The sequence below is a fragment of the Ambystoma mexicanum genome, chromosome 6p (assembly GCF_040938575.1).
Source record: "Ambystoma mexicanum isolate Mex_15411 chromosome 6p, UKY_AmexF1_1, whole genome shotgun sequence".
NCBI lineage: Eukaryota > Metazoa > Chordata > Amphibia > Caudata > Ambystomatidae > Ambystoma > Ambystoma mexicanum.
In genome coordinates this window covers 119,409,763-119,434,801 of record NC_090935.1, presented here as the reverse complement: position 1 = coordinate 119,434,801, position 25,039 = coordinate 119,409,763, and the positions used below count along the sequence as shown (strand labels likewise).

Genomic DNA, 25,039 nt, shown 5'->3' with positions numbered 1-25,039 from the left:
CCATTTTTTGTGGTGCGTCACAAATCAGCCGAAATAAATTTGTCTTTTTGGTAGGCGGTCTTCAAAAGCAGAAATATTGCATAAAACCGATGACTTATGCCACTGAAGCCCAACCAACCATATTTACCACCAGAAGCAGTGCTAGACTCGCTGGCAAGTGATTTGAGATCAAACAACATTTTGGAACCAGTTAACTCTGGTCTCTATTATGTGGTATGGTATGCAATTCGCCTTTGCCCATACTCAGAACCTACTAGATCTGAATGCTCAAGGAATGGGCATTTTCACTGGTTGTAGGTAGGACATATGATTCACCATAACTGATTAATCAAGCACAGCACGTCCCTTTAGAGGCTATCAAGCCTTGTCCATGTATGTTAAGGTTTGTTGTGTCTCCTTGAAGATTTAGGAGTGGCCACTTTTGCTAGTGGCAATTTGTAGATAGGCTGCTTTGTTAGCAGCACTGACTGTTGGGGAATTGCTGTAAGCGCTTTTTTCTCATCTCTGGAGGAGAAACAGGAAGGAAGCCAGAACAGTGAGGTACGGAATGATACGGGGTGGAGAGCGGTAAGGCACAGGGACAGGATGGATGGGGACTGGTTGGGGGCCTAGAGAGATATCAGAGGTTAGGGCAGTGTCCTCTGCATAACAGAATGGAGGTGCTAGTGGGTGGTGGCTGGTGGGGTGATCCTCACACATTTTAAGGATCAGGGGGGACAGGGAGATGAATACAAATTGCAGAGAGCACCAAAACTGGACGTGGGACAAAGCTCCTCTGCAAAAGTGGTCTGCAAGTCATTTTCATGAATCTGAATATTCCAACTTAATAGTGCCAAAGTACCTGGATACTATTTTACAAAGCTCTAAGAGACTGGGTTGCTTCTGGTTGCAATTCATCTTGACGCACATCTGGTCATTATTTTCTCCTTTCCCTGGCCAGAAACCTATTGTGAGGAATTCAAACATACGCATTGTGGGTGTGTGCATGCCTGGGATTTTTTACATTTTTATTTAAATGAAATGATGTTAGAACAACCTCAGGAAAATGTGTGGGGCTAATCCAAACACATTTTTCTATGCTCACACCATGGCAAAAGCATAGACCTGTATACTCCGGGCTGGACAACATCTACAGGCACTGTCCATCCCTGTCATATTTAGTTGGAATGTGACAGTCGACGACTGCACAATGTCATCCCCAGGAAGGGGGAGGGCCAACCTTCCTCCTCGCCTGGTCAGCGTGATTAACTGACAAAAGCCCCATGGAACCGCCCTTCTTTTGTTAGGCCCTGCAGATGGTGGCGGTGATTAGCATACCAACAGCAGGTATTTCAAACAGGCCCACATAGGGCATGGCTGCAGAGGATAAAAAATGAGGCAGGAAATCCAACACAACCTTTCATATGCATCTGTGTCAACCTGATGTCAGCTCCGGCCTCTCACTATTGATGGCAGTGAACTGTCATGTCTGGGTCTGATGTTTGCAGTAGGCCACCCGCTAGGTGGACCCCATTCATAAGGGATGAGAGTCTGGTTTTGCCACAGCTTCAAGCAAAACCTACTACTTTAACACAGGGAGGACCATTAACTGGAGAGACCCTTTGAACACACGAGACAGGAAGATGGATGGGAGTTAGTAGCACTAGCGAGTAAGACCAGATGTGTTTCTGTTGAGAGAAGGGTTCAGCCATTTTAATTCTGGGGCACACCTTGTTCCTGTTTTCACCCCTTTACCTTTCCTGTCGCAAACCACTTTGGTTATGACCTCACACATACAGGAGATTGATAGGTATTGAAGTAGGCTCAGCTTCCACCAATCACTATTGCCCACCTGGCTTTAAAAGAATGTTGGAGCCCCTCTTTAGGCAGATCGTATGAAGGCTTCACAAGAAGTAAGAAAGAATAACTCAACATTGACCCTGGCAGAAGGTACAGTCTGCCTTACACCTTCTGCCAGTAAAAGAAGGCCAGGATATCCAAAAAGGGAAGCAAGATCCCTCCCCTAAACTTCTTCCAGGGAACAGAGGGAGAAACAGAACTCAGAGGATCCTCTAGTCGCTCCAGAACCAGTACCCAACCAGCACACAGCATGCCCCGCTAGGCTCTGCAGCAAGCTTGCTGGATAGGGAAGCCTGAAGGCCTCTGAACCTACCATCAAGGACCAGACTGCTGCCTGCAACACACCCCACAGCTGTGGGCCGTCCACCTTAAAGGACCACACAATCCCAGTGAAGAAGCTGGGAGAAGTTCCTTGACGAGCATCTGCCGCCGTCCGCCTTAAAGGAAATTTTCAAGCAAGTCGAGTTCCTCGATATGCAACCAACTTCAATCATGACTGTTGTGAAGCCACAGTTTCTAAGAGTTTCGGTAGTAAAACTCATTGTTGGCCGAAACAGTAAAATGTGCAGTATTCAGAAATAGTGCACTTTTTAACACTAGTTCTACATTTCTAATCACAGCTTTAGTATAATTTCTTTGCAATTATTATTATTTTTTTTTCATTTGCAGGATTAGATTTTGGTTATATATTGCACTTTTACCATTTATTCTGATTTCTTGTATTTATTTATTTATTTGTATTGTTTGGGTTTCATGATGCACATCCAGACCAACAATACAAAGGAGTGTTGTACCTGTAGTAGCAGAGACAGTTATGAGAATTCAGTAGCATTATAAAGTACAACACATAAAGCAAACAGAATGGCCACACTGATAAGGCATGTATTAATCCAATAGGGGGGAAAACACAATGGGCTTCATTATAATTTTGGTGGTATCTCAGTGGTAATCCTGCTGAAATACCACCAAACTCTATCACTATTACTGCCACTTGGTGCAGCGATATTACAGATGGATTACAAGTTGTGGTAGGCGGTGTTAGTCCCAATAAATCTGAGTCCACAGGACTCATGGGCGATTTCAGCAGTGTTAGTGCCGGCGGTAACACCACCAAATTGAGTAATGTTGGCAGAAAGGTGGCAGAATACCCTCCAGCATCTTGCTGGTGGGGTTTCCTCCACCTAAACCCCAAACACGTAGTTGAGCAGTGCAGTAATGCAGCAGTAAATATTACCAACAAGTAAATACTGTGACACATCACTCAGTTTTTGTTTTCCACACTGTTCATAACAAGGTCCTTTTGACTGTGGTTCAATGACACAGGCATGTGAAGTGAATTCTAGATTGCAAATAATCTGATTCGATTGTTTATATTTCACATCTTCATAATAATTATAAATGCAGGTTTGTTTTCATTGTATCTTGCAAGAATCCTCCCATTTCTCAGCACTTTACCAATAGTTGCTATTACTACTCAAGTGAATGTAGTTCAGTGTACGAACCCCTGGTGGATGAGGGCTGAATTGGTCCTCCTTTGATTCAAACATGGAAAGTGCAGGCTTGCCCAATGACCGCAGCAAGCACTTAACCTGCAAGCTATCCCCGAAACACAAGCTCAGGTGTGATCCCCAGGTTACTGATTGTGGCGCGCTGGAGAGCTAGGCCAACACTCCCGCTGGAGTAATGGTTAATTCTCATCTGGACCAATAATATGCATATTTTTGTTGAAACCAGAACAGTTTATTAAGAACCTTCCAAATGTTTAGAATGCTGAAGGATCTCTGGCCACCGGACTGCACAAAGAAGATCATGGTTCACTTGCCAGAATATTGCCCCGCTGGCTTCCTATGGCGGATTAGTGCAAGTGGGACACAATCTAAAACTGCAACACATCCAGGGGGGACAAATAACATCCTTAAAAGTTACAGACCCCCGTTCTAGTTCTTAAACAAATTACCTTCATTTCTCTTAATATGGATTTTCTGTAATATGTGCCGACTATTCATTTGAGAATCCTCTACTGTGTAGGGAATGGGGTTGGGACACTGGGGTTGAATTGGTATGGTGGACCTGTACTGAGTTCTTATGGCCTCTTTTTTTAACAATGGTGACAGAAGGTTTTGTGTATTTGTGCACGTGTGCATGGATTGGCCATATCTGAAATTTCACTCAACCCCACCATGGGATTTCTCTTTGCCTGTCTTCTAATAGTGATATATAGCGTTTCTTTTCGAACAAAACCTATACTAAACTTTATGCATTCCACTCACCCCCGTCCATCCCCCATTCAGCAGGGGGCAGCAGAGGAAGTACCTCAGGTTGCCCTAATCCTAGTTCAAGACAATCTGCAAAGGCAGCCCTTAGAGGAAATTTAGTGAACAGAGGCACCTTCTAAACCTTTTCACTCGCTCACTCACTCATTCACAGGAGTTAAAATTCAAGTGAACAAAGAAATGTCAAGTGTGTGTAGTTGATACAATTTATATAGATTTGATAAATACGTATTGTGATGAACCAATAGAGTCATCACGGATTCTCATGCGGCCATGGACTGGCAACCGCTACCTGATCCTGACCCTGGGGGCGGCTGTATGAGGGACGATTGCTTGGGATGAGACAACCACCGGAGAGATGTCATGGCTTCATTGGATAAGATACGGTATCCTCCATTTGCCCATGTGAAAGACCCCCTGCTACCCAATACCATATTGTGCTTTTGCCATGCATATTTTCCCCCTTTAGGGAAAATAGGGAAACCTTTTCTCATCACCCTTTAGGCCAAACTCCCATCAATGGTCCGACAAAGTTAAAGGTCCAAGAAAAAAATTTTTCAGTTCTAATACCCATTCATATAGAATTGATCCTTCATTGGCAATCATTAAGGGAGATTCTCCAAGTACTATGCATCAGTTGATATCAATGGACTCCAATTCCCACAACCACTGAAGTACTGAAACAAGGAGGATGAAGGAAATGATGCAGAGCATCAGGAGCCTCAAGCTCAATAAGCATGCTAGTTGTTTTGAGAAAGCACCTGGGCGTGGGATATTTAAAAATGGAAACCAGACTATAAGAGGCTGCTCAGGAGAAGACATTGCATCTCATGTGGAGGTGTGTGGAAGCTGGAGGCATGAGTTGGAATTGAGCCAAGGGGCTTTGCAGCAAAGAGGGAAAGAATCGCTGTGTGAGCAGAAACGCCAGGAACCATGAGACGATTCTTGGGCATTCAGCAGCTGATGGAAGCAGCGTTACCCTCACTGGGACCTGAAGGTAAGCAGGCATGCTGGAGCAGAGCCGCGGAAGAAGCCAGAGAGACGTCAAAGCAGTCCGTAGTGGAAGGCAAGTGGCAGAATGTGAATGTAAAGAGAAACTATTAGTAGCATATGAAAATAAGAAGTCCTGGCAGGTGAGTCAACCAGGCAACTGCAAACCTACAGAGAAGTCCCAAGAAAGGACAGCATTTGATTGAACAAAGAAGGAACTATTTTAAAAGAAGGAATTAAAAAAAAGGCTAAACAATGTTGTACCTAACAGGAATTGCTTTAGGCTAAGTAAAGACACAGATAACTGTTAGTCCGTGAGACATTGCCACCCCATTGAAGAATCCAATACAACATTCTTTCTCTGCCCTTTTCTTTTTGCAGAGTCTTTTGCCGAAGAATGTTGATGGGGAAAAAACTAATCTAAAAATATGGATAAGGGCATATTAGGGGTGGGGGTGGCAGGATAAAGAGGAGTGGTGTTTGATGGGAAACGGCCCAAATAAATATTAAAAAAATAGATGAGTTTTTCTGGCAAAAACTGTAAGCAAACAACTCTGCAAAAAATCAGGATGAAGGAACATAGAACCAGGAATCCAGGGGAAGGGAACCACCCTCTGGAACCAAGGTTCTATTACTTTGGAAAACATTTATGTTGGAGCTGTGATATTTTTATATATGAACACCTTTTTGCAAATACCAAGTTAAATCTATTTCCCTTCTCACCTCATTATTTAGTTTGTAGTGTCAGGGTCAGCACAGAATGTTTGGACGCAAGGACAGCTTTTGATTTCTGACATCCAGTCAAAGACAGTTCCTTAGTTTTTCATTTTATGTAGGGAAATTCCTCTTAGAGCAGGGTCAGAGAGGCATTTCCCAAATCATTTGTTAATAAAAGTATTTAACATAAAATATAAAAAAAATGTGTTCGGCTTTCATTTCTGACCTCCTACACTGTACACTGAGATGTACAGTAACAGCAAAAAAATTGATGACGGGGAAGAAAACCGATACAGAATTGTCACATCTGATGTCTGACACATGTACAAAAGAGCATGAATGGAGGAACACCTCCAAAAATCTCTCATCTTAATTCTCTCACCTCCTAAACCCTCTTCCATCTCCTCTACTCTTTCCTCTAATGATCAAGCTCTCTATTTTCCTTAAAATACTTCAACATTCAAAATGCCATCCCAAATTACCTTCTATCCCCCCAGCTGCTTACATTTACCCACCGCCTCTACCCTCCTATCCTGCAACAATGTCTTACTTTTCTGCACTAACCATGATGAGATTCTTTACCTTCTCCTCAAGGCTAATCCCAACTCATCTCTTGACAGAGCCACTTTTCTGTCATCCTACAAGTTGGCTACTGTCATGCCTATACATAAGAAACTTGGCGTAGATCCTAACAGTTCTGCCAACTTCTGTCCTGTCTCTCCTTTACCTCACTAGTCCAAAATCATAGAGCGTATCGTTTTCATCCGACTCACTGAGTTGCTTGACATATGCATCCTCTGGGGTCCACTCCAATCTGGCTTCTCAGCAGTCTTCTGAGTCAGCTCTTCTCAATGACAGCTACTACGTCTCTTTTGCTGGTCATGCTAAAAGTTCTTCTATTCTTATTCTTCGCAAACTCTCTACTGCCTTCGATACCAGCAGCCATTCTGACCTTCTCTCAACACTAGGCATCAGGGACCAGGCACTCACTTGGTTTTCTTTATATCTCATACCCAGATATTTTTAGGTGACCTGGGAACAGCCTTACATCCCCACTCACCCTCCTTACTGTGGGTTTTCTCCAAAGGTCAGTCTACTGTCTAATTCTCTTCACTCTCTATACTTCTGCTCTTGGCAACTTGACCTCATCCTACTGGTTCTCCTATCAACTCTTGGCTGATTACACTAAGATCTTCCCCTTTCCCTCATTATCTGACCATCTACAGTCAAAAATGTCTAACTGTCTCTCCGCCATCAAATACTGCACGGCATCTCACTCACACTCAACTCCAATAAGACTGAACATCTCTACTTTTCAGCCAAACAGGCTATGTCTTATTCCCACCCTATTCTATTCTTCTCTCATGCCTGCCTTCCCTAGTCACCTTCTGCTCACAACCTTGGTGTCGTCTTCGATCCATCTCGCAACTTCTCACTCTTCATCTCCAAATTTGCACATTTCCTTCCAGCATTATGCTGGAGGGAAATCCATCCTTTTAAAGTAAAGCAATTGGCAGAATTACTGCAGCAGAATTACTGCTGGCAGTTATTCTGCCAAAAACCCCATGGAGTCCTTAGGATTTCAGAAAGGTGCATTAAAACCACCCTACCACTACTTGTACAACCATGGTAAACACACAGGACCAAGTGCTGGTAACCGTAAGCAAATTAATTCAGCCGATTTACCGCTGGTTACTTTCATCTATTGTCACATGTCATGTACCCACAATCCCGCTGATAACCCACCATCACAGCCCTATTTGCCAAGAAGAAGCCACTGCTGACTCAATGAATAAGAAAAGCTGTGTATTCTTTCTTACATTTACATTCGTCTTGATCCCGTGACTTTACCTCACACTGGTTTTAGCAGTACTCCCGTTACAATAATACCCATGTCCCAAGAACTCTGAATCAGATGTCATGCGGTAGATAAATTAAAAAAATAATAAGTAGATCATTACAAATTACAAAACATTAGGTTTAGCAAAAGTGTAGATTGCAATGTAGATGTATTCTGAAACACGGATTGCCATAGATATATGGGTGATGGTCTGGCTGTGTAAATCCCCAGTTTTAGAGCCTGTAGTACTCCAAAGTTAGTATTGGCTGATTTAATGAACCTTTTAATTCCTCATTGTACATCTGCTTATTAGCAGAAGTAATGTGAAGGGTTTGCTGGAGGTGGATTCTCCACTTTACCACAGTGGTCGAAGTTGGCAGGAGTGGTTGGAAGCTGTGCTTCTCTAGGTAAAAGTGTAGGAAGAAGTGTAAACTGGCATTTCAGTGCACTGCAGTGAACATTCCCTTAAACAGAAGATGTGTTTGTTTGGGGGGGTTTCGAATGTGCATGCAAGGGTGCGTGGTGATGTGGTAAATGGTGAGCGGGAGCAGGTCAATGGGGAACATAGTTCCACTACTTCTTTTTGTACACTTCGACCACTGTTTTACCATCATGCTCGCAATTGGCTAGTGCGATCAAAGTGTCAGTATTCAATTACCACCCAACAAGTTGTGATAACGGAATTCTCACCACTTTTTTACTGCATAGTCAAACTAATAGCGAGGCACTAAGGGCCCCATTCATGGAATATTGTGCGCTGAAAAGTGGGGACTTGTGCACGAACTTGAGCGCAATTCCCTGTTTATCGAATCATAGAACACAATGCACATGGCTTACGTGGGACTTGTGAGGAATCTGCACTGGTCCAACATGTGACTGCGACCCCACGAATGCCTAGCACGAGACTCCAAGTGAAGGTGCCGGACGGGGCTCTGCAGCCACCTAAAAAGGGGGCGGAACACGTGGAATGAGGAAGAACAAGCAAAAATCTGGGTATTACAAGGGACATTACACAGTCAAACAATCACATCGCCCATACGCCCGCAAAACAACTGTATTCATGGAATGGAACATAGATCGCTGGCACGCAAGAAAGCAAGTACAAATCCTGAAACAGCTACGCCATGCGATAGCAGGAGTAAATGTGAATGCGTGCACAAAGAAATGCATAAAAAGCATGCACGATCAACACACACACGTATACAGCCACCATGCATGCACCATTTGTTGCAGCAGTCATCCTGGGGCACCACAGGAGTAGGGGAATGGCCAGGGCCGGATCTTCCACTCAAGGACCTGCATTTTTGGGATGTCTGACCACCAGGTCTAGGCCAGGTATAGGTTCCTCCCTCAAATCATCCTAGACCTGGTCACAGAGTGGGAAGATGACCTCACATCACTCACCCTGTGCTCCCAAGCACTGAGCCATTTGCAAGAGTTGCTCACTGTACTGTATTTATTGGCCACTGTCTCATTCCAGCAGACCACCGCCATAGTTGGTGGAATTTCACAGCCCACACAGTCACGTTGCCGACACCAGGTGTTGCCAATAATAACTGCACATCCTGCTGTCCGTTGGCATATCTATATGCCCAGACCACCTGCTGAAATGCAGGCAGTGGTCCAGGATTTGTCTGGGGTGGCACACTTTTCAAAAGTGCTAGGTGCCATTGATTGCACCCCTGTTGCTCTACGTCCACCACGAGCAACAGAGCATATCTACTGCAACCGAAAACACTGGCACTCCATCAATGTTCAGGTTGTGTGTGATGCCAAGGGCATCATTAATTCAGTCTTTGTCAACTATCCTGGCAGCACCCAGGATGACCCCCCTACACCGGGCCCTGGAAGCTGTGAAGCATGGCAACACATGCTCATTGGTGAGTAGGAATGGTCATGCACATGCATGCCTGTTGCACACAGACAAATAGACACTCTCAACAAATGACAACCATTCTCACCTCTACAGGGGACAGTGCCTACCCTCTGAGCGCATACATGATGATGCCAATATGCAACCCCAACACACCTGCCCAGATAAGATACAAAACTGCACATATTGCATATCAGGGCATAGTGGAGTGCACATTCAGAATGCTCAAGTCACGTTTCCGTTCCCTTGACCACTCTGGTGGTGTGTTGCTATGTGCACTACAAGTAGTCTGCAGGATCATTGTTGCTCCGTGTGTCTTGCACAATGTTGCAACACAGTGTGGCTTTCCAGTGAACATGCTGGTGGCACCCCATCCACACCCACAGGCCCACTGCTTGCGTATGGCTGGGCAAAGGGCACACAGAGAGGTTGAACGTACCCAGCTTGTGCAAACGTATTTCTCCTTAAATCCCTCTTCTGTAGAGTGCACACGGCCCCGCTACATTCCAGGTGCATTTCAATGATGACAATGGTCCAATCCACTGTGCTCACAAAACCACCCTGAAAAAGAGCCCTTGGAAGTGCTAAATTGTTTGCATCCCTTAGAACAAAAAGACATTTCATCGTGTGTTTCCAAAAGAAACACATATAAGAGGGAGTATGCCACTACCACCATGTCAATCATCAATTAAATCACTTCTATGTTACCTCACCAAACCCATCCCATATGTATTGTACAATGATAATGAAACTGTGGTTTGGTACGTTATGGTAAAGTTTATTCAAAAAGGACCTATACACAAGGCAAGTGTTTCCAAGCTCTCAAGCAAGGATGGAACAAGGGGGAAACTAACACTTGTTCAGAGCCCTTGAAATTAATTATCAATCGATAATAGTCTATACAGGCAGAGTAAGTGCATATTATACAATTAACAGTGGAGGTAACAGTGAATAGGTCTGACGATGATTCTACAGTTTTACCAAGTGCATAAATGCGCCACCATGCAGGGAATGAGGACAGGGTGGAACAGACAAATGATCTACAGGCATGGTGCAATCAGATCGAGCAAGTGCACAGATTTTTACAGGGGATTGGTGGGTGGAGGGTAGGAACAAGTTCTGGGGGAGGTCCAAATGCATCCAGGTGGTGGAGGCTGGGGTAAGTGCAGAGAGATGCAACTCTCTAGGGTCATTGACCAAGTGCAGTGATGATGCGGTGACTGTGCAAAAAACTGGCAGGGGTGCCAGGGACCTGTGAGACCCTGAGGTTCATCAGGTGACCAGTCAGTGAGCTGTACGGAAAAAAAAAGAGGGAGAGAAGGATAGAGCATAGGGATAGGTTAGCAGGGGAGAGTGAGAGAGAAGGAAGAGTACAAGAGGAAAGTGTTGAGGAGTTTCCGGAACTTAAGGAGATCAGGCTCCAGATGGAGGGCGGAAGGGAGGCTATTCCACTGGGAGGCCCATGCTGAGGATAAAGATCTCGCTCCAAATTTCTGCTTGGAGAACGGGCTCACTCGAAGAAAGGTTGGAGGTGCATGAGAGGAGGATTCGGGAGGGACAGTATTGAGGTAGGCATTGTTGCAGATAGGTAGTTTCCCAGGCCCTGGAAAGACTTGTGGACAATGCAGAGGGTCTTAAATTTGACCCTTGCAGCCATTGGGAGCGAGTGGAGGGATTTCAGTGCCAGAGAGATGCGGTCTCTGTTCTTGAGGCCAAGGATAAGCCTTGCAGTTATGTTCTTGATCAGTTGCACAGGGCGCAGAGTAGAAGCAGGGAGGTTGATAAAGAGTCCATTGCAGTAGCCCAGCCAGGAGATAACCAGGGCTCTGGAGACAGTGACCAACTGACGGAAAGTGAGAAAGAGTAGAGTACCTCTGAGGAGGTAAAGCTGATAGACTTTTTTGAGATGTCCGAAATGTGACATGAGAAGGAGGGAGTGGAGTGGAAAATGACCCCATGGTTTTTTAGCCTTGCAGTTGGGTGTTGCTGCAGGGACAAGGGAGTATGGCCAGAGTGAAAGTGGTAAAGCTGGAGCAGGGGTCCCATCGCAAACCATCTCACTGCTGCTGGTGTTCAGGCAGAGGTTGTTTGCAGCACACCATGAATGAATCATAGTTGGACAGTCGGATATGAGTGAGGAAGAAGAGGTGGCTGAGGGTAGCATGAAAGGAAGTTGTGTGTCATCCATCTAACACTGGAAATTAGAGGTGAAAGTGACAATCACATGTGCTAAGACAGCCATGTAAATGTTGAAGAAACAGGGAGATAGGTTAGATCCCTGGGGAATGCTACAGGTTGACAGAGCAATTGAAGATGGAAATGCTTTGAGTTCCACCTGGGAAGGACGGTCAGAAAGAAAGGAGGTTAACCACGCCAGAGCCTGATCTGTGAACTCTGTGCACCATACTCACTGTAGTGGTCTCTTTCTGCTGTGGTGGATCTTAATAACAAACATATCGGTCAAATGTGTAAGCATCGATAAATCCAGAAACATCATGTCAGAGCTGCAAGCCATACACAGCCTCACCTATTTACATATACACAATCTTCAACAAGCACACATTGCAATATATGCACGCATGTCTCAGAATGTGCATGATGTGCACAAACATGTCCCTATTGTGGGGTGTACAAATGAAGTGCAGAATAGACCGACATGTCCATCAACATTCCATAATGACCAATATAATAGAACATATTACCTGTCCCCTTGGCATGCACTTGACAGTCAAATTTAATCCATGAAATAGCCATCATTCCCTGGTTTAAGGATCTGAAGACAAAGCACAAACTGAAACATAATTCAGCTAACACATACATGCCCAAAAAATATGAACAGCCATGGGTACCCCTCAGTGACATGGAATACATGCAAACAACTCCAAAGACAACCATCAACATGTGTCCCTGCACACATGCATACACATCTTCACACTGCATGCAAATCAAACACACACTACACACACAATGGCAACCAACAACATCCCCCACACAGCCTGTCCCCCTCAATGACATGCAGCAAATGTGCATGCAACATATCTCCATTAATTACACAATGTCACATACACAATACACACATCACTCAACATGCTGCATGAACATGCGAAGAGAGCACATATGCAGACAATTGATCAGAACAAAAAGCTGACACACCCCTGGAAGACTACTAATGCCATGAGAAGGTAGGCCATCACCTGCATGTGTTGTTCATTTATTAGGCACTCATCCAATAACCCCAAATCTTTCTAAGTGCAGATAGGGAAACAGGGTGGGGACAGTGTAAGATAGCCAATGAATTACTAACAGAGATCAATAATACAATCAATACTACAAAGAAATCATAACAATGGGGGTCATTCCGAGTTGGGCGGTATGGGGTTACCGGTACGGATGCCAGTGCCAATAACCCCCTCACCGCCCTATTCCGAGGTCCCCTAGCAGGTCCTACCAGGCACGGCTGGTCTGATCAACTGTTCTTAGCTGGACCCGTTATGGGACTTTGGAGCTAATAACAGGCCTGCAATTTGCAGGCCCATTATTAGCAACTTCCCCATTCCCATTGAGCCCTCTGTGGGCTCGAATGGGAATGGGTAAAGGTATTTGGCATAGGGACTTACCGGGTCCGCATAGGTTGGAATGTCCTGGTAAGTCCCCATTCCGCCTACCCGGACCCGCACCCGAGTTTGGAGGCAGCCATGGTGCTAAAAGCACCATGGCTGCCTCCAAACTCAGAATGACCCCCAATGACTGGGAGGGGAGACAAACCCATAATGACTTGTGAGTGTTCACAATGTGCACATATGCAGGTGAGGGTGGTAATGGAAAAGGTTCTGATTAGGCAGTCAGTGGAAATTAGGGTGGAAGTGGGTCAGTAGGAACTTTGCTGAAGAATATTGTGTCGTCACCATAGGACTGGAATTTGTGGGAGAATGAGGCAATGAAGCGTTGCAGCAGGGACATGTATATTTTAAAGATGCATGGCAAACAAATGGAGACCTGAGGGACACCACAGATGGAGGATGAAGTCGGGGAGGAGAAAGGGCACAGAATGGTTTAGTAGGAATGGTTGGTTAGGAATAAGGCAAGCAAGTCCACTGGTGGCTCATGGAGCATTTTAATGAGGATGGAATGGTTCACTGTGTGCAACGCAGATGAGCGATCAAGGAGGATGAGGACAGCAGGGGATTATGAATTGAGGGATGCTACCATTTGTTCATGGGTGTTCTGGGGAGCAGTGGCCCTAGCACAGGAAGGTTGAAATCCACACTGGTGTACATGTACACCGCCAACAAGTACGTCACGGGCGTTCATTTGGGGGAGGGCAAACTTCTCAAGCAGTTTCCCCAGGAAGGCGGTGATTGAATTGGGTCAGTTATTTTCTGGGCAGGAAGGCTCCACAGATGGTATAGTAAGTATGGGGTGCACAGGGGAGTGCTTGATTGAGGATGGGAACTAAACAGCAGGAAATCAGTGGTTGCAGAGATCAGAAAGAGCAGGTGCCAGAGAGGAGATGTTGCCCTTGATGCTTCTGGATGAACACCGGCACACCATTTTGGATGAGACCTTCATTGAGTTGACAACTCTGGTGACTTTTTTAGGGGAGACATGAGTGAATGAGGAGAATGAGGAGAGTAACTGGTAGGGGGGGCTGAAGTGTGAAAGGCTGTGTTGGAAGAGCCTGTCATAAGTAGGTTTAGTAAGTCCTGGGTATTTAAAAAATAAATGATATGCAAGCAAATTACAAAGGTACTGTGAAGGAGTAGGTGCAGAAGACACAGTGGATGTGTTGGCAAGTACACACATGCTCACCTCCTGCTCTCCCTCCTGGACCATGCTTGGTGTCACAATGGAATGCTGGCCACTGAAGGAACTTCTATGGAAGACATACGCAGGCAACACAAAGCAATGTGATGCAGCAAGCAGCGATAAATGCATGCTAAAAGTAGGATAAAAGCCAAAAGAGCATGGTAATGCAGACTTCATTGTCACAGCATACAAATGGTCAAAGACAGCAGTCAATTAAAATGCAGCAGTACCATGCACCGAGCTGTGATGAACTTGAATCTGCAAACACCATGCTGCAGCATGATACTACATGCATGACAAAGCACCAACACCACTAACCCTAATGTGCTTGTACACAACAACACATCCCAAAAATATGCATAAATACTCACATGTTTGTGGCTTATACTGGTGCTGCACACCATAATGGTTGATCCATATTCAAGATAGGCCAAATGTGCCATCGACCTATAAACCCACAAACACTGCATGGAATGTGTAGTGTCACTCATGACACATGATCAAAGTACCATGAGACACACATCAGTACAACCAGCAACACCAGTCACAGGCCACAAACAGTCGGCCATGCTACCCACTTCCAAACAACCATGAAAGCCCCACACAGTTAGAATTTGAAAACACAGGCCCCAGCAATCCATCAAAACACCATGCCCAGACCCATCATCAGAAGCACACCCTGTGAAACATGCACCCCTTAAGAAGTACTGTTGGACCACAAGACAAGGCAATCCCATGTCAACACACACTGTGCTTGACTCCCATGCAAGCACCACACAATTGTCTGCTAATGGCATTCACTTACCTGTACAGGCAACCCACCTGTTTTGCATACAGTACACATCATCGGGAAACGCTTCCCCTAAATGAAATAACATGCATTGTAACAACACAAACAGCATGCACATCCATGAGAACACATGATTTGATACAGAAAATATGCAGAGACCACCATCTCCAGGAGGAACAAAGGGTGCCAGAGGGTGACTTGAAATCGATTGTGATCAGCCCAGGAGTGCAGTGTACCACAACAAAGAGAGGGAGAGAGAGTGACACAGAGAAGGAAGCACAAGGAAATGCCAGATCAAAGAGTACACTGCCTGGATTGGGCGCGGCATGTGGACTGCATTACCTGCAGCTGTTTCCCCACCTGTGTTGCTGGTGGGATCATGGAACTGGCCACCCTATCCCTGTCCTCAGCCAAAATATCATAGGCTGCATCGGTGTGCGGCATGCAACAACTGCTGCTCCCACACTGTCTGCCCAGAATGCACACATCCATCATGTGCCCTTGCTGTGATGCCACGGTCTGGACTGCAACCCTCCCTTGGACATCTGACCCAGGACCAGAAACCAATACATGGGAGCGTGACCTTGCATCTGTAACCACCACAAACGGCCCTGACACCACTGACTGGCCATGTAAAGGCACCTGACCCCCTGCAGACTCATGGGCCCCAACTGCTCCAACAATTGGAGCACTCACTTCTGCCAGCATTGAGGATTGCACATCCCATTCAGCACCAGACCTACTGCATTCCCAAGAGTCAGTGTCGTATGCCGGAAGTCCCAGGATGGTCTGTAGCACCAGTGGAATCTCCTGGCCTGCCAAGCCACGTCCTCCACTGGTGTCCTGGACCGGCACAGACTCTTCTTCCTCCTCTTCCTTCTCCTCTGCATCTGGTGCCTCCTCACCTGCCCAAGGACAGAAAAAGACATGAGGAGTCATGTGAAACGTGTCTACAGTAAACATGTGCAACACATTGCTGTCATGTAACACAATGCAGGGCATGTCACCATGAGAGAAACAGCATACACACACTATGTACAAGATGAGACGGCATATGCAGAATGGCAACAACATTCCCTGCTCAGGCCCATGCAGCCAGTGGATACATTAGCAACAAGCATGGTTCTTAGCAAGCACATTATCGCACATGGCACTGCAAACTATTGACTGATACCTGTGAAATGGGCATGGTCATGTAGCTCTGTGACATGCTGTTACATGTCATCAGGTAGGCACACATATTCACATCCATATCCATCACATGCCTCACCAGTGTTGAACTGGCACACAGGCTGCACACAATGGGCACATGTCCTAAGTGTGGAAAAAAGGGCACAGTCCCAGTTGAAGTATGACTATAAAATTAACACCTAGACAAGGTCTGTGAAGTGGAGAGAGCCATTAAATGCAGTTGGAGATAGGAAGAAGGGACAGTGACCCACAAGAGGGACAGGGGCATGGACCCATGGAGTGCATGCTGAGTGTGGGAGGGCAACAGGGATCAGTCCTTACAACATTTTGACACCGGAGTCATTGCCATAACTGCAGCAGGGATGTGCACACTCTAGAAATATGCACTGTCACTCATGGCATGCTGTGAGGCATGTTGGTAGTGTTGGAACTTCTTTGAAGTTCTCTTTAGTATGGAAACACCTACATACATGTGTGAATAGACAATCTATGGTTCCATGTGTTAGTATCCCCTCAAACATATTGCCATACAAAAATATCGACATATTATTGCAGCGATATTAAGGCATGGGACCTGCGGGGGGCACCCCCGAAACCCCTGCTCCTAAAAAAACTAATATTATACCCACTAAAAATATTGCATATGGCTGTTCCCGACGACCATATTTATGGCAATATTTTTAAGAATAATATTACCTGATACCCAATCTACACCATGCAGTGCATGAAGTGTAACTCGTGATTCAGACACAAGCACATGTCTAGCAGAACAGAGTCACTGACATCACTGATGCAACTAACTTGATGGCACATTGTGGTATCATGCTGCAGATGTTGGTTGGGTATGATAGTGGGGGATGAGTACTGTCACATGGCCATGTGCAACAGATTTACAACACATGGGTTGTATCCACCCTTGAGTACACTGGACAGGAGTCAGAACACCATGACATGGCTCACCCAGGACAGTCATTAAAATGCATGCAGAAGCGCAACACAATCATTCATCTTTATTATGTTTCCCTACACGTACTCAGGATGCACAAACTTGGTCACTCACCGGACATGCGTGAGTGGGGGGTAGGGGTGGGGTCCCATCTGGAAGGGGCTGCCTGTGAGCGGTGTCCCTTCTGGAGGGTGACCCTTCTGGAGGGGGCTGTCTGTGGGGGGTGTCCCTTCTGCAGGGGCTGTCTCTAAGGGGTGTCACAGGTGACAGGGGTCTGGGGGTTAGTGTTTCCCCATCTGGAGGGGGCTGCCTGTGGGGGGTATCACAGGTGAGGGGGTCTGGGGAGTGGTATCCCACCTGGAGGAGGCAGCCTGTGGGGGGTGTCCCTTCAGGAGGGGGCTGCCTGTGGTACCTTCCGGAGGGGGCTGCTTGTGGGGGGTGTCCATTGTGGTGGGGGCTGCCTGTGGGGGGTGTCCAGTCTGGAGGAGACTACCTGTGGAGAGTGTCACAGTGAGGGGGGCTTGTGTGTGGACTACAGTGGTTCATGTGCAGTAGCGGAGGTATGTGGACAGGATGGGTGCCGAGGGTGTAGAGGAGAACTCACATTTTTGTAAGGGGTGTAGCCTACACTTACGAGCAGGTGTGCGGTTTCACTGGAGTACGGGCTGTGCTTGCAAGGGCACGCATTTTCTCTGGGGTGCAAACTGGGATTGCAAGGTTTTGTCATGCGATTTTGCTGGGGTACGGACTTGGCTTGCGAGGGAGTGCACGCGTTTTCTCTGGGGTGAGGATTGGAATTGCAAGGTTTTTTCACACTATTTCACTGGGGTATGGGCTGAACTTGCAAGGGAGGGCACGCATTTTCTCTAGTGTGCGGCCTGGGATTGCGAGGTTTTGTCGTGTGTTTTCTCTGGGGTGCGGCCTGGTCTTGCAAGGTTTTGTCGCGCGTTTTCGCAGCGGTACAGACTGGGATAGCGAGGTTTTGTTGGGCATTTTCTCTGGGGTCCGGCCTGGAATTTGGGGTTTAGTCGTGCGATTTCACTCTGGTACGGCCTGGGATTTGCAAGGTTTTGTTGCACATTTTCTCTGGAGTGCAGCCTGGGATTGCAAGGTTTTGAAGTGTGATTTTGCTGGGGTACGGCCTGGGATTGCGAGGTTTTAACGCACGTTTTCTCTCTGGTGCTGGATGCTGGGCCAGGGATGGCACAGAGGCTTGCATTGTGTTAGTCCTTTAACTTGCTTGTTGGTGTGTGTGGGGGCCAGTTGGGGGAGTTCCTCGTGCAGCTTGTTGTTACTTGCGTGACGCTAGTAATGCGTCTTGAAATACATGAATACACGTGACGCGCATTTTGTTTTCTGTGCCACGGTTTGCGCAGGTTCCTTCTTGACGCACGGCTCTTGCCTCTACCCCCCATTCCATGAATCAGGCCTTAAGTCTTTGACGCTGGCTTTATTCAGATGTCGGGTCACGTACTGGTAGCTTGCTTTTGCTCTCCAGAGAGGCCTGACCAGATTGGAATCTTGATACATATCCCGCTTCCTATTCACTGACATCGATTTTTCCACCCATTGAGAGCAAAGCAGGCCAAGAGCAACGCTATAAATAGGCAGGGAGCATCTCACTGCTTCTCAGTGCTGAGAGAGAATGGTGCTATTACGTATAGGGATCAGGTAGAAACGTTATGGAATGTCACATGGGAACCACAGATAATGGGCAAGTTGAAAGGGTAGGGATTCGTGGCACATATTGAGTAGCGACGTTTGCAATGCAGGGCTCCAACATACATGTGAAAGAACACAAATGCCTGGTTCTAGACTATTGATCTGCACCCTCTGTAAGTTCATGCATTCAACTTCATTGATCGATTCAGGATAAAGCAAATGTGTTGCATACCTGTTCTATAGTGCCAATTTAGAGTGGGTAATAATAATGTATGTTAATGTGCTCTTTGTAAAGCGCTTTGGATAAAAGCACTATATAAAGTTATGAATAAGAATAATGCCATGCGAGCTGCTGTGGATCGAAGGAAACATGACATCTCTGACACCAGAAGAGCCGCTTACAGGATCAAATGAAAAGTCCACTCCCTTCCACATCGCTGCCCTTGAGAGAAGCACCATCTTACCTTGCCCAGAAACTAAACAGATACTCACCTGCCAGACCGCTACGGTCTTCAAACAGCCACCCCCTCACCGTAGTTGGGGATCTCCGGAAAAAAAAGCTGGTGAATCCAGCTTCCCTACCTACGCAGCAACACGTTGGCACAATTCTACCCCTCCCCCTGCGAGCCGACCCCTCCTTCCTCTCGTTTAGAAGAACCTCAAGACTCACCTATTTTGTTAAACTGTTGTACCTTGCCTAACTTACTGTTCCTGTACCTTGCCTGACTTGCATTTCCAGTAGCTAGCGCCTCGATGCCCAAGGGCTTTGTGCACTGCTATAAATGAGAACGTAAGTAAATAAATAAATACATAAATACATAAATACATAAAGAGGAGGACAGTGGCATACTTTGAACAGAATGATTGAGGATAGAGTTAACACTCCGGCAGAGGCGTTGCTGGGGGGGGGGAGTGGCTGAGGGGGCTATAGCCCCAGGTCTTTTGGTTGTAGCCCCAGATAGGTCAGGAGTTACAACCAAAAAGGCTAGCTAGCCCACAGTCCCCACAGTCCCAAAATTAGCATAGCCCTGGATCTTTTCCAGACCTAGCAACACCCCTGCACTCCGGGGAGTGGAAGGGCGCGGAAGGTGCAATCAAAAACAGAGCCAAGAAAGTAGGATTAGTAATAATAACATAACTAATAATACAAATAATAATATAATAGTAATAACAACACATTTGTATATAGTACTCTGTGTCACATTACTCCCGCGTCCAAGTGCTATAATATTTGCTATGTTTCCCCAATTGCATGCTGCTCAGTTTATTGACCTAACGGACTGAGTTATCCCTGTCGGGATTCAAGCCTATATGACCAGGTTGTACAGAGAGGTCAGAGGGCAGCACCTTCGCTGATAATCTATTCTCTTTGGCCGTGAGAGCAGATCATGAATCCCCCAGGTGACAAGCCACAGTGCATTGAACTCTTCAGGAAATGGGTCATTCAGCAATGATGCCTGCTAATGGTCTGGGACATTAGAGGCAGCCCGACGTGAAGGGGTGGTGCAGGATTCGATTCACAAAATGGCGGCTCCGGGTTTCTAAACTCTTTGCCGAATGGAACGCCTCAAACAAGCGTTGCTTTATCCACTTTTTTCACGCCTTGAAACACTTCGGCGCGATATAAATACAATATCATATCATATCACTGACCAGAGCTTATGCGTGCAACATCTCGGACAAAATGCACGGCACGCTCGCATGCAATCAAACCGTGCATTATTTGACAGGTTGACGCAGGCTGATCGAGCTTACATAGACCAGAAAATAAAAGTGCAGGCGGTATTAAATCTGTTTCAAATGTGCGGTATTTTTTAAGTCACTGAGTTTTGCAATATTCCTGCAGTATTTCTGCCGAAATACTATCAAAGACGGTTACTGCTACCACCACTTGGTTAGACAGATTTACAGCGGGGGTGTAAATTCCCACTCCTGAAGTCCATAGGACATTGTGGATTTGCTGTTTTACCGCAGGTGGAAGTTCCGTCATGGTAAATCCACAACTGCAATGTTTGGCATGGGCGTGCAATGTTTTCAAACTACACATTGCTTGTATAGAAGGACTACATTATGAAAACTACTAGGCGCATTTTGTATGGAAAATCAGCTTCACACTATTCAAGTCCACCTAGTAAACAAGTACACACCAACATGAGCACTTTCTGAAATAGTACAGGGAGCCCTCGTTACGAGTGTGTCGGTAACCCGTTAACGGCAGACTCGCCTTACCGTTTCCGCTGCCTGATATACCGGAAATACTGGGATATTACGGGCAGCGGAGACACGGTAAGTTCCCATTCCGTATGACTCCATGGGAATGGGGCCCCTGAGCACCGGCACACTTTGCCGGTTCTTCATTGAAACCTCTGCAGGTAGGGTCAGTGAACTACCGATTCGTTTGCCGGTCCAGAAAAGGTGCTGGTAACCGTTATTACCGATACTATTTTCAGGACTAGCAAACTTGTTATGCGGGCCTAGGTCTCCTTTCTAGAACCATGGCATCCACCATGAGGTTAAGGATGCTGGCAATGGTTTGAGATCAGACCAGACGAGGATAGGTAAGTGGTGCAGGGGCTGGGGAGATGATCGGTGCAGGTGGTGGATAACGAAGGGTGGTATAGGAACCCAATGGGTTCCTGTGAGGTCAATTGGTTGGCACAAAATAGTCATGCAGAATAAGCAGAGTTGACCCAGACAGAAGCTAGGCTTTTACTTTTGGATTCAAGCTACTTCCCAGTCCTTCTGCTTGGCCAGCAGCTGCCACGTGGGTGCCAACAGGTGTCATCGCACATGCTCTTTCAACCTTCTGTCAAATGTTTGATTACTCAAACCTCAGGAGAATGCACACATATATTCTTTTTTAGTATTGGTCTACCTATCCTATATTATGGTATGCAAATACATCTGTAATGTGTTTCTCTCTAGCCTCTAAGCAGGATAGGATTGTTTGTGAATCAGAGCTTCATCAGTTTTCAGTTATTCTGCAGATGGAATACTTTGGAATATCCTTGAAACATCAGTGTGAATTATATAAAATGAGATTAGCTGCATCAACATTTTGTCCGATATTCATAATGCTTGGTTGCCATTTATGAACATGGTTATATCATATTGGTCATAACACGTGTCATGCTTAGAAGGCAAGCATGTTCGGGTTGGTCTGTAAACAGAATGAGTGTATCAGAAATGGTTACCACTCTTTCTTACACACTTACAGCTAGTGCACCTCCAATGTAACATTGACCTCAGAATGTTCATGAGTCCCTATGTGTCCCTGGAGTCCAATACCTCCTCCCCTTTTTGACTTCCCACTCACCATTTAGATTATCCTCTTGCCCTCAGATGTAAATTGTCCGGGACAGTCTCCAGTCTCTTCCCACTTCATTGGTTCTACACTTTTTTCAGGCTCTTGTGTCCTCTTCACTTGTGTGCCTTCATGAAGAGTCTGCAGAAATACTTCAGGGCCTCCAGAGACCCTCCACTGCCTCCACAAAATGTTCATAGACTGAAGCACATCTTCAGTCTTTATTCTGAACTCAAGCTCAGGTTAATCTCCAGAGCACAGCCATCTTATGCTGTGGTTTCAATAGCTGTTTCCAGTTTCCCCACAAAGTAAACATTCTACGTTCAGGCACAAATGTCACTGATGCTCTTGCTCCGATTAAGACTATACCCCCATATGAATCTCCTGCTGCCTGCCATTCTGCTGTCTCCTGTCATCTTCGAGTCACCCCTAAGGGATCAAGTTTACTTCAAAAACTGCACTCTCTCAGTTCTCCCAGATTTCACAAACGTCCCTCAAAAATCAACACTCTACCCTCAGAATAAGACTCAAAACTCACCATTCTCGCTTATCTTCTCAAACCGTCAACTCTTTCTTTGTATTGCTGATTACCAAACCTCTCCCTCTCATGCAGTAACAATGCACCCAGTGACCGCTCTCTCTCCATTACTCAGTCTTCCATCATTGCTCTCTCCTCATAACCTCACCTCAGAGTATGCCATCCCTCTGATGCCTTAAATTCCCCTGATTGGCCTTACTCTTCTCAGAAAATCGATGCCCCCACATTTTCAGGGTTTCCCTTACTGCCTTCAAGACCATCTCGGGAGGATAGCTCAGCGGTAATGTGCTCGCCTTGGAAGCAAGATGACAGCAACACAGGTTCGATCCCCGGGTCCGTGCTTAGACACCTCTGGATATTAAGCGTGTTATAAATAAACTATCATATCATATCATATCATAACATGCTCATCCTAGACCAAGGTCTCTTCTCTATTCCACCTTAGACGCTCCTTGCGTCAGCCTTTCCTCTCACATAGGAGTCTCCTCACTTGACCGAGAGGCTTCCCTTTCGACTTCCTCCCTCTACCCACTGCCTCGTCCACTGAGGCTAAGTGCCCCCAAGCGCCATCCCAAAGTCAGGCAGGAGACCAGGCATGTGCTCTAATGTAATGCTGTAACATTGTTTCCTCCTCGTCTCTTGCAGAGTCCTGCCTCTCATTAGATGACTTCCTCCACTACAAGCACCAAGTGTACAAGCAACTCCTGGACAAGCAGATGAGTGAGGAGGAGGAAGAGCAGGCCGTCCTGCAGTTTTCAGCCCTGGATCCCGACAAGAAAGGCCAGATGGAGTGGTCGGACTTTCTCTCCCATGAGTCCATCCAGCTACTGCAAAAGCTTCGAACACAGGTCAGTCTGAATGAATGAGAACCAATATGTCTCAGGTTCCTGCATGAATGCTTCCTCTTACAAGCTACTTCAATGGCAAGCACGTTGAGCACCCTACAGGGCAGTAGTGTGTGCAGGCATGGGAGGATAGTTCAGGGGCAATGTGCTTGTCTTGGATGCAAGACGATGCGGAGTAACACAGGTTCAATTCCCGGGTCCGCGCTTAGAAACCTCTGGGTATTAAACGTGTTATAAATAACCCATTACAATTACCCTGCCCCCACCCACATCTCTCTAGTAGCCGCCATGCCAAAGAAGTGTTGGACACGTTCCAGGTGAACAAAATGATGCAAGGAGTCAAACACTGGGAAACCTTGCAAACCCCATGGGAATGGGACGATGATCTCTACTCCCTATAACACGAAGACAGATAATAAGAGTGATTTTCTGTAAATAATGAACAAGGAAGTACCCTTCTTAACTAGCAATAGTTTAGCTCATTACACCATATGTAGTGGGTATGCACTGTTTTTGATCTTTAGTTTGCAGCACAAGGGGGAAGCAATTGTTCTGCTTTTATGTAAGCATTTTATTTCAACAAAGGTAGCAGGTGCTCCTCTCCAGAAAGAACATGGCATAATAACCTGGTCTGAGATGAGAGTTTGCAGCACACGCGTTTTGCTCACTGTACCTTTCACAGATGGGAAATATTCATTTGCATATCAGTCTTTGTCCCGCCCACATGGGCAGTCCAGCACCCAAATGCTACCGCAATTCCTCTCTGAACAAGAGTACCAACCTTGTTTGGCCCTGCACCTGCACACTCCTGCGTGGCTAAAAGCCTTGGGGTCATCTTCAAATCCTCTCTCTTTCTCCTCTCACATCTCTGACATCTCTAAAAAGTCTATCAGCTACACCTCCCCAGAGGTACTCTAACTTTTCTCACGTTCCCCAGCGGCTCACTGTCTCCAGAGCCCTGGTTCTCTCTAGGCTGAACTACTGCAACAGCCTCTTCCTCAACCTCCCTTCTTCTGCGCTGCGCCCTCTGCAACTCATCCAGAACAGAACCGCATGACTTATCCTTGGCCTCAAGCCCAGGGACTGCATCTATCAGGTGCTGAAATCCCTTCATAGCTTCCCGTGGCTGCAAGGATCAAATTCAAGACCCTCTGCATTGTCCACAATGCTTTCTAAGGCCTGAGACCTACCTACCTGCAATGCTGCTTACCTAAATACTGTCCCTCACGAGCCCTCTGCTCATCTACCTCCAACCTTCTATGAGTGAGCCACTTCTCCAAGCAGAGATTTGGGGGGAGATCCTTATCCTCAGCAGGTGCCTCTCTTTGAATATCCTCCCTGCCACCTTCTGTCTTGTACCTGATCTTCCTAAGTTTTGGAAACTCCTCAGGACCTTCCTTTTTTCCTCTTTCTTCTCTCTCCCTC

At 46.2% G+C, this 25,039-nt stretch overlaps 1 protein-coding gene across 2 annotated transcripts in view; it reads left to right on the top strand.

Annotated features, from left to right (window-relative positions):
• PHF24 (PHD finger protein 24) overlaps nt 1-25,039 on the top strand; it is a 615,791-nt gene that overhangs the window by 506,148 nt on the left and 84,604 nt on the right. For both annotated transcript variants that reach the window (XM_069626819.1, XM_069626820.1), the window contains exon 5: nt 23,415-23,617. In XM_069626819.1, the coding sequence (XP_069482920.1) occupies nt 23,415-23,617 (203 nt within the window). The remainder of the gene's footprint in view (nt 1-23,414; nt 23,618-25,039) is intronic.